This window comes from Tyto alba, unplaced genomic scaffold (genome assembly GCF_018691265.1).
Source record: "Tyto alba isolate M040663 unplaced genomic scaffold, T.alba_DEE_v4.0 Super-Scaffold_11, whole genome shotgun sequence".
Lineage (NCBI taxonomy): Eukaryota > Metazoa > Chordata > Aves > Strigiformes > Tytonidae > Tyto > Tyto alba.
In genome coordinates, this window is record NW_024881273.1 from 5,396,945 (window position 1) to 5,408,978 (window position 12,034).

Consider the following 12,034-nt stretch of genomic DNA (forward strand, 5'->3'; position numbering starts at 1 on the left):
AGGAGGGAATATACCCTGTGTTGTGAGCAGAGAATGATGCACAGCACAGGAAAATAAAAGAAAATAGGACATTTGACTAGTAAAAATATATTTCTGTGGAAGGCAAGAGAAGCATATGCGAGCGCTCTGAACCTCGGGGGCCAGACAGACGTCTCCTCAAGCTGCTACTGTCGCAGGGCACGTGAGGCAGGCCCGCCTTTGCTGAAGAAATCCCTGAGGTTATAAAAAAGAGGATAAAAGGCTGAAAAGCGACCCGCCGTGCCGGTGTAACCGTCACTCCCGCTCGGGGCGGTGCCCGGGGGAAGCTTCGCCTCCCGCCCAGCCCCGCCGCTCGCCCGCGGCCCCCTCAGAGCCCGGACTACATTTCCCAGCCTGCCCCGGGCCGCCGCCGCCGCCTCGCCGCGCTCCTCACGGCCCGCCGGGGAGAGGCCGGGCCTGGCCGGCCAAGATGGCGGAGGGGGTGCTGAGCCCCGGGGTGAACCTGGAGGCCTTCTCCCAGGCCATCGCCGCCATCCAGGCGCTGCGTTCCAGCGTGACGCGGGTCTTCGACTGCCTGAAGGATGGGATGCGGAACAAGGAGACGCTGGAGGGCCGCGAGAAGGGCTTCGTGGCCGCCTTCCAGGAGAGCCTGCACTCCGTCAGCCGCGACCTGGGGTGAGCAGCTGGCGCTGAGGGGGCTCCCGCCCCCCGCCCGGGTGTGCAGCCGGGCCCCGGCCCTGCGCGAGGGCGGCGGGAGGGAGGCAGGGGGGTCCCGGGGCCCCGCCGCCCCCAGGGCCTGGCCCCTCAGAGACGCCCGGCAGTGCCGTTTCCACTCCCGGAGAAAGTTTTAGGCAAATAAATGCAAAACCGCTCCATTTTATTCCTTCTGACTTCGTGCGCCTTACCCTTTTCGTGGTGTTTCACTCCAGAGTCTCCAAAGGGATGAATGCTGCTCATAATAGCCACCTAGGTTTTGTTCTTGTTTTGTTTTAAAAAAGAAGCTATCGGTGAGGTGAATTGAGAAGGCGAATGCTTTTGGTTGCAGGGAAATATTGCTCTGTTTTCGGAAGTTTTTGTTAAAGACCAAACACGCTATGGGCTCTGACTATCCAGTAGCGTCCAAGTGGTTCAACAATGACCAGCTTATTACCAAAACTTGAAAGGCTGGAAAGTTAGTACACATAAGTATAGTTGTTTAGTACCAGCAGGTGTGTTTCCCATAAATAGAGACAAACTTGAGGCTGATGGTCTGTGTGGATCCTGCCAGAGGACTGCTGGGTCAGTTGTGTCCCCCTGGGAGCCATCAGCCCAGTCCAGGGAGGTGTCCGAGGGCAGGGCAAGTGCGTAACTACCCTTTCCCAACACATCTTCTGGCCTCCAAAGATTTAGTGTTTGGGATCTTGTGTACAAGAATTTGTTTCTTGCTGGCTAACAGGCCATGCACATTTTTAGTTTTGATCGTGGTAATATAATTTGTTACCTACTTTTTCCCTTCTATTGGGCAAGATGGTAGATAATCATTCTTAGGACTGATGTTGTACACAGCTTTATAGACGTCTGTTATTATCTCTTTGGTTTTTATTGTTTTCAAGTTGAGGCTTCATGGTTCTCAACATGGAAGCTGGGCTATTCCTTTGGTTATCCTTCTTGTCTGGCTTGACAGCTTTTAAAATAATTATCTAGTATAACCCTGGAATCTTGTTCCCAAACAGTAATAGATAGCAATTGGCTCTGGCCTATCTTGTCCCGTGTGTAGTATTCTACACTCCTCTACTTTGCAGTTTATCATCCCGTATTTCAGTGCTGTGAAGTTCTTGTGTGATTCTTTGCAGTCAGTGCCTGTCCTTACTACCATAACTGAGAGTAGCTTCTTTATCAAACATCACCAGTTCCTTTTCTACCATCTCTTCCACAGCATTAGTGGATATGCCTATCAGTGCTTTGGCGACCATTTCTTTCCAGATTCCTTGCAATAATAGTTATATTTTGGAGTATATTTCATTTGTCTTTTTTGAAACAGTACTGCCCCCAAATACTGTACTTTATGTAGCATCTAAGAGTTACATTATTCTATTACATGTTTGGGAAGCACAGATTTCAAGTAACAAGGGAATACTCCAAGGTGTATTGAAGTTAATATTATCAGTGGGCTATGGCTCACATCATGAAAGTATTGACTGGGTTCTTTGTTCAACAAGTCCTTAGTTGTTATGTCTATTCACATTAAGCGCATTAAGCACGTTTATGAGTTCACAGCACCAGAGGCTTAGAAAGAATGTAGGCCACAGAAACTTGTAGAAATGATGGTTAATAAAGAAGAATATTGTGGTAGTAAAGTGTGGAAGACCCTTAACTGTCAGTTCCCTGGTTGTTGTTGTTTATTTTCATAACCAACATTAAATGCAAATTGAGATATTTGGGATTTTTCTCTACAGAGATTTTCAGAAGTCACCTTTTGAATGATCCAAATTCTGATTATAATTTAGTAGAAGTTCTGAAGTTCAGAATGTTCAGACATAGCATGTCTACATATTTACAAATTGCTTGTGGAAATCAGAAGATGCTTCCTTGACCTGAGAACTTGGAATTTGTATACTTGCCTAGAGTAATCACGGACTTTGCAGGACCATCTCTGGGTTTAGGACTAATGCCAGTTCTTCCTTATATTTATATGAGGTCAACATTAATTTCTAGTTCTTTAGTGAAATGATGAAGCATCTGCCTGCTTGATGGTTAAAAACCATTATTTTAGCATTGTCTGCAATATTAGAAGCAGAATTTTTTAGTTTCTGAGGGTATGCATTGCTCAGAAGATGCCCCGAGTTCTGGAAGTGCTTGTGAGCAGGACCTGCCATACTTTGACTCTTTCCAGGCTGTTCTGCAAAGTTCTCTCCTAAGAAGCAGTGAGCTTAATGACTAACAGACCGCTTTAAATTGTTTGGATAATGGGAGTGATTATGTGTTTTTATCGAATTAGGGAGGTGTTTAAAACTCACTTAGGTATTAAAATAGAGTTTATGCTTGATTGCTGTTCCTGCAGGAGGATTGTACATCTCAGATATCTCTGTCTATAGATCTGACTTTAAAAAAATGCCATTCTGTTTTCTTTCAGTGAGCTGGAGCGTCTGAGCAACCTAGTTGGTAAACCATCTGAGAACCACCCCCTGCACAATAGTGGACTGTTGAGCCTAGATCCTGTTCAGGATAAAACACCTCTTTACAGCCAACTTCTTCAAGCCTACAAATGGTCAAATAAGGTAACAGTGTAATTTAGTTGTGTATTCCTACAGAATGTTTGATTTGTGATAGACTTCTGAGTGTTTGAGATTGTCAAAATTGCTGAGTTTTTAATGAAGTTAAGGAGCCTAATATGTACCTAAATGTACTCTCAAGGATAAAAATGGTGTTTAGTTGAGAGGAGACTTTTCTGTGATGTGTGTCCTTGTTTTTCAAAGGGGGTGTTAAATCCCAAGCAGAACAATTACTTTTCATGTTAGCTGCTTAGCATCTTACGTAGGTATAAAAGAAAAGTATATTGTGTCCTTGCATCTGTCAGTAAACACTGTAGCAGAGGGCAGTGGGATATTAGAGCAGAGAATCAAGAGCTTATGTCACCTGCAAACCTATTTCTGTATTTCTTGGAAAGAAACATACGGAAGTTGTCATCACCAGAAATCTTGTTGCCTTTTCATACCATTTTCTGCTGCTAAAAAACATTTGCAGCTGGTCTCAGAAGTAACTTTGTTTTCAACAGCTTTGGCGTACGTAGTGTTTTCAGATTGTGTATTGAATTTTAAGTAATATAAAAAAAAAAGCCAGATAATGTTAATGCAGTTTTTTACATTTTTAAAAAATTAATTGTTGAAAGAAACCTCTTTCTCATAAGCATAGGTCATTTTCATAAACCTGTATGCCTAATATATCCAGAGACAGAAATTTGATAGGTACGTTTCCTTCTCTGCTATGAAGATAGTCTACCTGTGGGTCAGCAATGCTCCTTTCCTCACATCTGATTTTATTAAATAAGTATGCACTGTGTTATTGCAATTATTACTGGTCTCTGTCTCAGCACCGTTATGTTTCAGGTTGCCTATTACATCCTGATTTTTTTGAGCATGCTTATTACTTTGTAGAGAAATGAATAAGTATTTAAAAGCTTTCTTAAAATTATGTTTTAAATACTAGTGAGCTGCTATAAAATGTAAAAGATGGATTAATTTCTGTTATGATAATTATTATTAATGAGAGATTCCAGAGTTGGAGCTTTTAAGAACCTTACACAAGACAGCAGGAGTAAGCAGGAATAGTAAATCTGAAAATATTTAGACCATTAAAGGAAACAATTTCACTTTAAATTATTTATTATGATACATGAGCAAGGAAGTCTTTCAGACTACACAAATACTTAGTAGGCAAATTCTTGTTATACATTGAGCCAACCAATCTAATATTACTCAGATTTAAAAAAGAATACCACAATAATGTTTGTACAGTCACTTTTCTGCATATAAATATGTGTTAACATCTTCTGAAATCAGTAACATTTAGCATTGATAGAAATTTAGTATGGTTGGAAAATGGATGACAGGAAGGATTTTAAAATAGAGATTTATTAATTGAGAAAATATTTCGTGTTTGCTTGTGTTTCTTGCTGTTAGCAGATTACTGACACTGAAGAAAAAATAATTAATTTGCTACTTTCAGAAAATAAGCAAATCCATCTAACATTTATGCATGAAAACTTCTAAACTTGTAATGCAGTCAAATTTTTACTGATTTAATTACTTCTCTAAGTCATTATCAGAGTAAGATCAGTTGATAATGAAATAGCTTTGACAGAGCTGTACTAATAGAGTTTTTTATTAACTTAGAGTGGTATGGAGCTTTGAAGAGCAGTTTTTTGTAATACTGGATTCTGATTTCAGAAATCAGAAAGTTTTAGTATCCTGTGTACTCATAAACACAGTTAAGTGTTCCAGGAGAAAATCAGTATTTTTTTTTCTTTTATCTTTGTTCCTTTGACTTCTGTTTTACAGACAAAAGAAAAGATACTGTTTAAGTTGTATTTAAGAAGCTGCTTTTTGTCTAATAGTTCTTCTGAACTTTACTAGTATCCCTTTCTGGGGTTTGCAGTAACCAGCAGGCATGGGTAGGTTGCCCCTGTTCCTAACAGCAGGTGTGTTGCCTGTATGAGGGCATGAGCTGCTGGACTTACCATTAGCAGCAAAGACCCTACTGATGCTTGTGTGTGGTTGCTGCTTAATTCTTCATTGCTAAATACACTTGAATAAATGTTATTTCGTAACATCTTTTGGCTGCCTTCTGTTCTTATTATGTGTGTTTGTTGTTTTCTGTTGCTTTGAAGGGAGGATTTAGATGTGGTGATGTGTCAATACACTTTATGTCTGTCTGCATTTAATTTTTAATTTGTGACCCCTTTGTGGCTTGCTTGCTTGTATTTTTGATGAGCTGAGATAAGGGCATTTTCCTCTCTCTTTGATTTTTCATGAATTACTGATGGCATGAATAGCCACATGGATGCCAGGGGAGGGTAGATGGAGTAGAGTTTTGGGGATATTGTACAAGTCCAAAGGACGTTCATGAAATACAGGGAAAATGAGTACGCAGACTGTGTTACGTGTTTCAGTGCATTCTGTTTATTTTTACAACATGGGGAGGCTGGTACTAGCAGCTTTGTAGGACAGTAGTAAGGTCAGTAATAACTCAGCTATCTCATGAGAAGCAAATTATTGTTCAGTATATTGAAACATTATACATTAAAAAAAAAAAAAGCTTTGCTACATTATTTTTTTATCTAAAATTGAAACAACAATTAGAGGCCTGAAATGGTAATTCTTAAAAAAAAAAAAAACCAAACACCAAAAACCCAAACCAAAAAACCCCCAGCGTTTCAAAAATTTATCCTGTAAAATACTCTGTTTGTTTGAAAAAGTGAGATTTTTAGTTGGTCCACTTTTATCAGTATTTCTGCTGTGGAAATGATAGTCTCAGCGAGTTGTTAGAGAATATAGTAAGAGTAATCTTCCAAATGCCATAAACCACGTGAAACACTTTAAAGCATAGTACTACCAAATCAGTTCTTCTGTTTTCTTTTGTAAATCTGGATCATAGCTACATATATGACTCTTACTTTTTCCAGCAAAATTGGTTGCACAAGTAGTAGCTTGTTTGGTTTTGTTTTCTTAAATTTCAGCTGAGACTGTGTTAATCGTTGTTCCTTGTGGTTCATGAGACTGGATGTTAGAAAAGTTATTTCTTTATATTTGCAGCTTGGTGCTGGGTCAAGCAAATGCCTGATTTTGATCTGGTCTTGGATGCTCAGATAAGCATTTTAGGTTAAGTAGCAGTGCTGTGTGCAAAGTGTAGTGAAGATAATACAGACATGAATACAAAATTCTCTGTTTAGGTTGTGAATGTTGACATAGGAGATTAGACTTAAGTGATACTTTCCAACTTGGTTTATTTACCGTAGTTAATACTTGTAGCTGTGTCTGGTTATGTTTCTTGAGAAGACCCACTTTTAGGTGCAAATTTACTGACCTACCTCATTGGCTTAGTGTAGTAGAGATGGGTTACATTTAATTGTGATTTCAGAGATATTTGCCCTGAACCTTATTTTACTGTTCCTGTGAGTCACACCACTAGTTCCTCTAAGTATCTTAAGTTTGCCTGCTTCAGGGGGTTCAGAAAAGTACATTGGGAAAAACTAAAACTTTCCTTATAGAAGTGTGTTATCTTGGCAATGCTTGTTATTTATTAGCACCTGCTATCCTGATATTTACTTACTGTAGTTTACCCAATAGTTTTGCAGATGGTAAAGTTGTCTGTATAATGGAAGCAGCTGTTTGGGAACACAACAGCTTGTTAAATGCATTAATTACATACACATGCAGCTGTAAAGGAACTTTACTTTTCCAGGTGTTTAACAGAGCTCACAAGCAATAGCTGAAAAACACAGAAAGTTTAAGTTGATCTTATTGCAAGAACTAAATGGGTTTTCTTCTTTGCTTTAGCTTCATGTATCGGTAGAAATCATACAAGTAAATTACTTTGCTGACTGTGGGGTACATGGAGGCATGTAGTAGCCATGGAACAGTATTCAGGTCTACCTGACAATTTTTTTTTTCCCCTCCTCTTCAATTTTATTTAAGAAAAAAGGTTTTCTTCATTACAATTGAAATGCTGTTTCCCAGAAGGATTCGTATGTGCTCTCTAATGTAATACTGAAGATAGAATATTAGATAAGGTAAAAATGAGCTATTATTCTGTATAGGTAATGCAGATAAAGGATTATTGGTAAGTTAGGAAGTTTGTGGAAATCAGTAGGGTTTTTTTCATGTGGACTGTTTCTGGTTAGTAACTGTAGTTGAATTCTGGTTTTAGTAGTTATGTACATCTTATCTGTTGAATTTTTTTTTTGTAATGTGATTGATGTGTCTGAGCAGCTGAAATCTAAGATGACACCAGCAGGCAGAAGGTTTTCTGTTTTGTATGCATGTGGCCTGATACTGCTTGGAACAGTCAGGATTGATCTGCAGGGTGCTGCTGCCTTCTTCCCTTTACCAGGTGCTTGCTTCATACTGCATCATATTGGCATTCAAATGAAGCTACCACAGGGAAGAATGCATCACCTATAAGTTTAGATGAAAGGAATTTTTAAAAGTCACTTACTAGACTGAAATACTGGTTCAGTTTCAATTTTTTTTTTTTTAATTTTTTTAAAAATGAGATGTAGCCTCATTTGTGACAAAGCCCTGGAAGACCTTGCTGCTTTTGTTCTTCAGTCTACTTCTTTAACAAGTGCCCTTATGCTGGCCTTCCTCCTTCCTGGGTGCTGCTTGTTTTCTGCAGTAGAGAAGAACATGATCTCATCAATAAGAACATCTTTTACTAAGAAACTGAATGTTTCTCGATATTTGTTCTTAGTACCAGGCGACAAAGGAGTTTAATGGGGGAAAAATACTTGTTGATGATGTGATTAAACCAGTATTATATGCTTATTGATATATAACATGTTTAATAAAGCTTGTGATGGTGTGGTTGCCTCATCCAACTACAGTAATGCTGGCGGTCAGAGTTAGATGTAGGCTTTTGGAATCCAGGAGTTTGAACTCATTCTTTGAGTGGTATAAACTTTTGTTTTCTATCTGCTGCTTTTGTGAGGTTAGTTATTGCCTGTAGCGTGTATCTGTTCATCCTCTTTGCCCTTGGCAAAGCATTTGTACACCCTCACCCTGCATCTGTTAAGGTGTTTCCATTGACTCCAGTGGAACAGAAAATACACAGCGTTGTTATATGTCCACTGAACAAGGCAAAAGCTTTTATAGGGCAAGATTTCCCTCTCTTAATGGAGTGCTGTCAAGTAGTCCATGCCCAGCATTTGAGCTTTAATCAATGGTGGAGATTTTTTGTATATTTGCTTTTGTTTGGTTGTTTGAAGGGTATATGCAAGATGGATCAACTACCAAACCAACACTATAGCGTTACTTTTTCTACCAGACTTAAACGTTGAATTTGTTAGATAGCAGCAAACTAAGTCTTCCCTGAGTTGTTGAGTCATAGCACTATTAGCAGAATTTACTTGGCCAAGTAAAAATACCATGTCCTGTAGGTCATCATTCATTTATTTTTTTTTTCCCCTTTGCAGTAGAGAGTTTGTCTTCAGTCTTTCAAATAATATTAACAGCAGTAGAAGTGGGGGAAATGTAAAATAATTGTAGTCTTGGAACAGGGGACGTTATTTTAAATTTTTTCTTTGATTTTAACTTCACTGGAGTATTGTATGCTCTACTGTTTTCAGAGTTGCATTTGTCCATTTGCTGTACTTCAATTCCAACACTTCTGTACTTTGAACCTGTGTGCATAGGTGGATGAGAGTGGCAGTGGTATTGTTTTATCATCATGAAATGGTACTTAAAAAACATGATAACCCTGTGTTTGGGAAGGCTGTTATCTGCCACTTCGAGCAGAAAGCAAAAAATCAACTTTTCTGACTTTGACTCTCTGGGTGACTAGGATTTAGATCAAATGATTTAATTTACTTATCTGTGAGAATAAGATTATGGCAACTTGCATAAGCTTTACAGTATCAGTTGTATTGTAAATATTCCAAGTGAACAAAGCTGGACAGGAATTGTCATAAATTTATTTAAAAGGAACACACTGGCAAATACAAAATGAAAAAAAATTGTTGATCTGCGTGTTGAAATACACTAAAAAATATTTGGATTTAAGTTTGTTACTTCATAGCTTCCTTTTGTTTTTACATAAATTTAAAATCGAACCGCTGAGATTACCATTAATGAGTTAAAATGATTTTCTGTCACATGACAGAAGAGAAAAGGAATATATAGTTTTTGTTTATTAAATTATTTTGATGTGTTCCCTGATAAATTATTTGTATAAATTGTGTTTGTTGTAGGTCTCCAAAAAAAGAAATCAATAGAGCCTGTAGAGGAAGTCCAGACTTGTTACGACTGCCCTTGGTAGCTTAGTATTGATTAGACACAAATATTGAGTTTAATGACAATAAATGACATTAAATGTTAGCCATAATAGTAGAGGAACACTGTTGAAGTAATTTTTTTGTTTTGTTTTCTTCATCTTGATTGTAAAACGAAGTGCTCATTCCAAGGAACATTAATTTTAAATTCTGGATGCACTCAAACATTTTGAATTTAATGTAGTTTTATGGTAGCATGGGCAATGTAACTGAATTATTATGTTGGCAGTTCTTTGGAAGTTCAGGCAGATGGCCAAGATTTTGTCCTTTCAGGACTTTTTTCTACAAAAATGCGGTGTTAAAGTATTGTGACACATTGTTGCATGGAGATCCAGCTTATTTTGCTGAGATGTCATCCACCCAAACTGGGAAACATTTTCTTTTGAGGTGCACTGTGGTATCAGTGACAGATGTGTGTCATTGAGGAAAACTGTATGACGGTAACTGGATCATCTGCTTGCCCAGTGCTTCTGGACATTGCTTTTGAAGATTGCTTGTGCTTATTGGGGTAAGAGTGGGAAGGCTAGTGGTGCAGCTTGAGATACTGGTATTCTCAGTGAGCAGTAGCACTAAAGAAGTCAGTTAAAATAAAAGATTTGAAGTGACCAGAATCCCTTGGCTTGCTCACAGAAGAGAATAAATTAAAAAATAAGATTTGAATTGAAGCAAAGTGACAAGTCCCTAGAAGGATATCTCTGTTGCACTCTGAAGATCACATTTAATCTGCCTTGTAAGAGCAGAATCAGTGCTTCATAGAGGGAGCTGGAGTGGAAAGGCTCTTAGGGATTACTGGCTGTGAACTCCTTTCCTGTGCAGATAAGCCGTGGGAGTTTATATTCCTGTCACTGGAGAAATGAATGATACACGAACTGGTGTTTCCTTGTACACGGGGCACAAAATAGGACCTGGGCCGCTTGGATTCTGTTCTTGCTTTTCTTATTAATTTTTGTTGTAACCTTGAACAGGATGCATGATTTTTGTCTGTGCCTCATTTTTCTTACAGATAAAATAAGATAATAATACTTAACCTACTTCTTGGGAGAGTTTCTAGTCTAAATGTGTCTCAAGTGCATTGGGTTCTGTGGACAGAAATGCTTTGTAGATGCCAGGTATTATACAGCTAATGACTAATGTTGTTTCCCTGGCAGTCTGGAAAAATGCCCTTTATGGGCTTTTAATTTTGTGTGATTTTTAGGCTAATGTTTTGGTGAAATGTCCTTGCTGTTCAGAGTTACATTGACGTTCTATTTTTCTTCTTTTTTTTTTTTTTTTTTTTTTTTAATTTGAGTGGGAAACATGTGGTTACCTTTTTGCTTCCCACTGCTGTAGTTATGAATTATTGCTCAGCTGTCTGCCTGGAGAATATTGACTTTCATTATTGCAGGGTTGATTTTAGTGACCAGCAATGGCAGGGGTGGCAAATTTGGGTAGTGTGCAAAGTATTCTTGATATCACAGTGGTGGTGGAAAAAAGCACTGGAAAAGCTATGATGAGGGGAAAAACGTACCAAAATGTGAAAGGAGGAGGGGGGAACAGGAATTACAGTAGTCTGTGTATACTTTACTGGAGAAGAAAAAAGGTGGGACATCATATTTTTCTGAGGGTCTCTGAGCTAGGCAATGATAGTTTGGAAAAAAAAAGTGAATATAGTGGGAGGAGAATATAGTGAAAACCTCAAGGAAAACAGGAAAGTTTAGCATAACGGCAACAGTAAAAGTAAATGCAGAATCACCAGCTGCTGTTTGTTGGATGAGTTGTGTGGTTTGAGCCTGGTCAGCAGCCAAACACCACACAGCCGCTCACCCACCCTCCCTCCCCACCTGGGGATGGGGGAGGGAATTGGAGGAGTAAAGGGAGTCTTGCAGGTTGAGATAGAAACAGTTTAATAATGGTAATAAAATGAAAACAATGACAATAATAGAAAATATAAACAGGCAATGCACAATGCAATTGCTCACCAGCACTGACCAATACTCAGCCCATTCCCGGCCAGTGATTCCAAAATACCAAGATCCTGCAATTGCAATCCCGAGAGAGAGAGAGCCCCCCTTCCTGACCACCCCTCCTCTATATAGTGAGCATGACATTCCATGATATGGAATATTTTATTGGCCAGTTTGAGTGTGGTGCTTTGGCTCTGCTCCCTCCCTGCCTCCTGTGCCCTTGCGCACAGGCAGGACATGGAGTTGGAAAGTCCTTGAAATCTCAGCAGAAGCTGAAAACATCAGTGTGCCATCAGCATTCTTCTCATACCAAATTCCATGCTGAATCTAAAACACAGCACTATTCTAGTTACCAAAAAGAAACATTAGCTCTATTCCAGCCCAAACCAGGACAATTCTCCCTAGAAATCCTGCCTAAAGCAGCATTTGGGAGCACTGCGGATGGGTAACATCAGGTATGTCCATCTTACTTTTGGAGAATGCATCTTCCTTCTTCAGCTGGGTGTCCTTGGAATCTTCAGCTCTTGGACGCTTGTGTTTCTTTGTCTTTGGTTCCTATGCTGATTTTGAACAAAAGTATGATCCAGGG

At 39.1% G+C, this 12,034-nt stretch overlaps 1 protein-coding gene across 2 annotated transcripts in view; it reads left to right on the forward strand.

Annotated features, from left to right (window-relative positions):
• The first annotated feature begins 435 nt into the window (after nt 1-435).
• Nucleotides 436-12,034, forward strand: part of MED27 (mediator complex subunit 27) — a 37,093-nt gene continuing 25,494 nt past the window's right edge. Inside the window, exons 1-3 of one of the 2 annotated variants that reach the window (XM_042787003.1) lie at nt 436-654; nt 3,092-3,236; nt 9,890-10,071. In XM_042787003.1, the coding sequence (XP_042642937.1) occupies nt 449-654; nt 3,092-3,236; nt 9,890-9,940 (402 nt within the window). In that variant the 5' untranslated portion in view covers nt 436-448 and the 3' untranslated portion in view covers nt 9,941-10,071. Of the gene's footprint in view, nt 655-3,091; nt 3,237-9,889; nt 10,072-12,034 lie in introns of those variants that run through there. The other variant, XM_042787002.1, reaches the window with a different exon arrangement.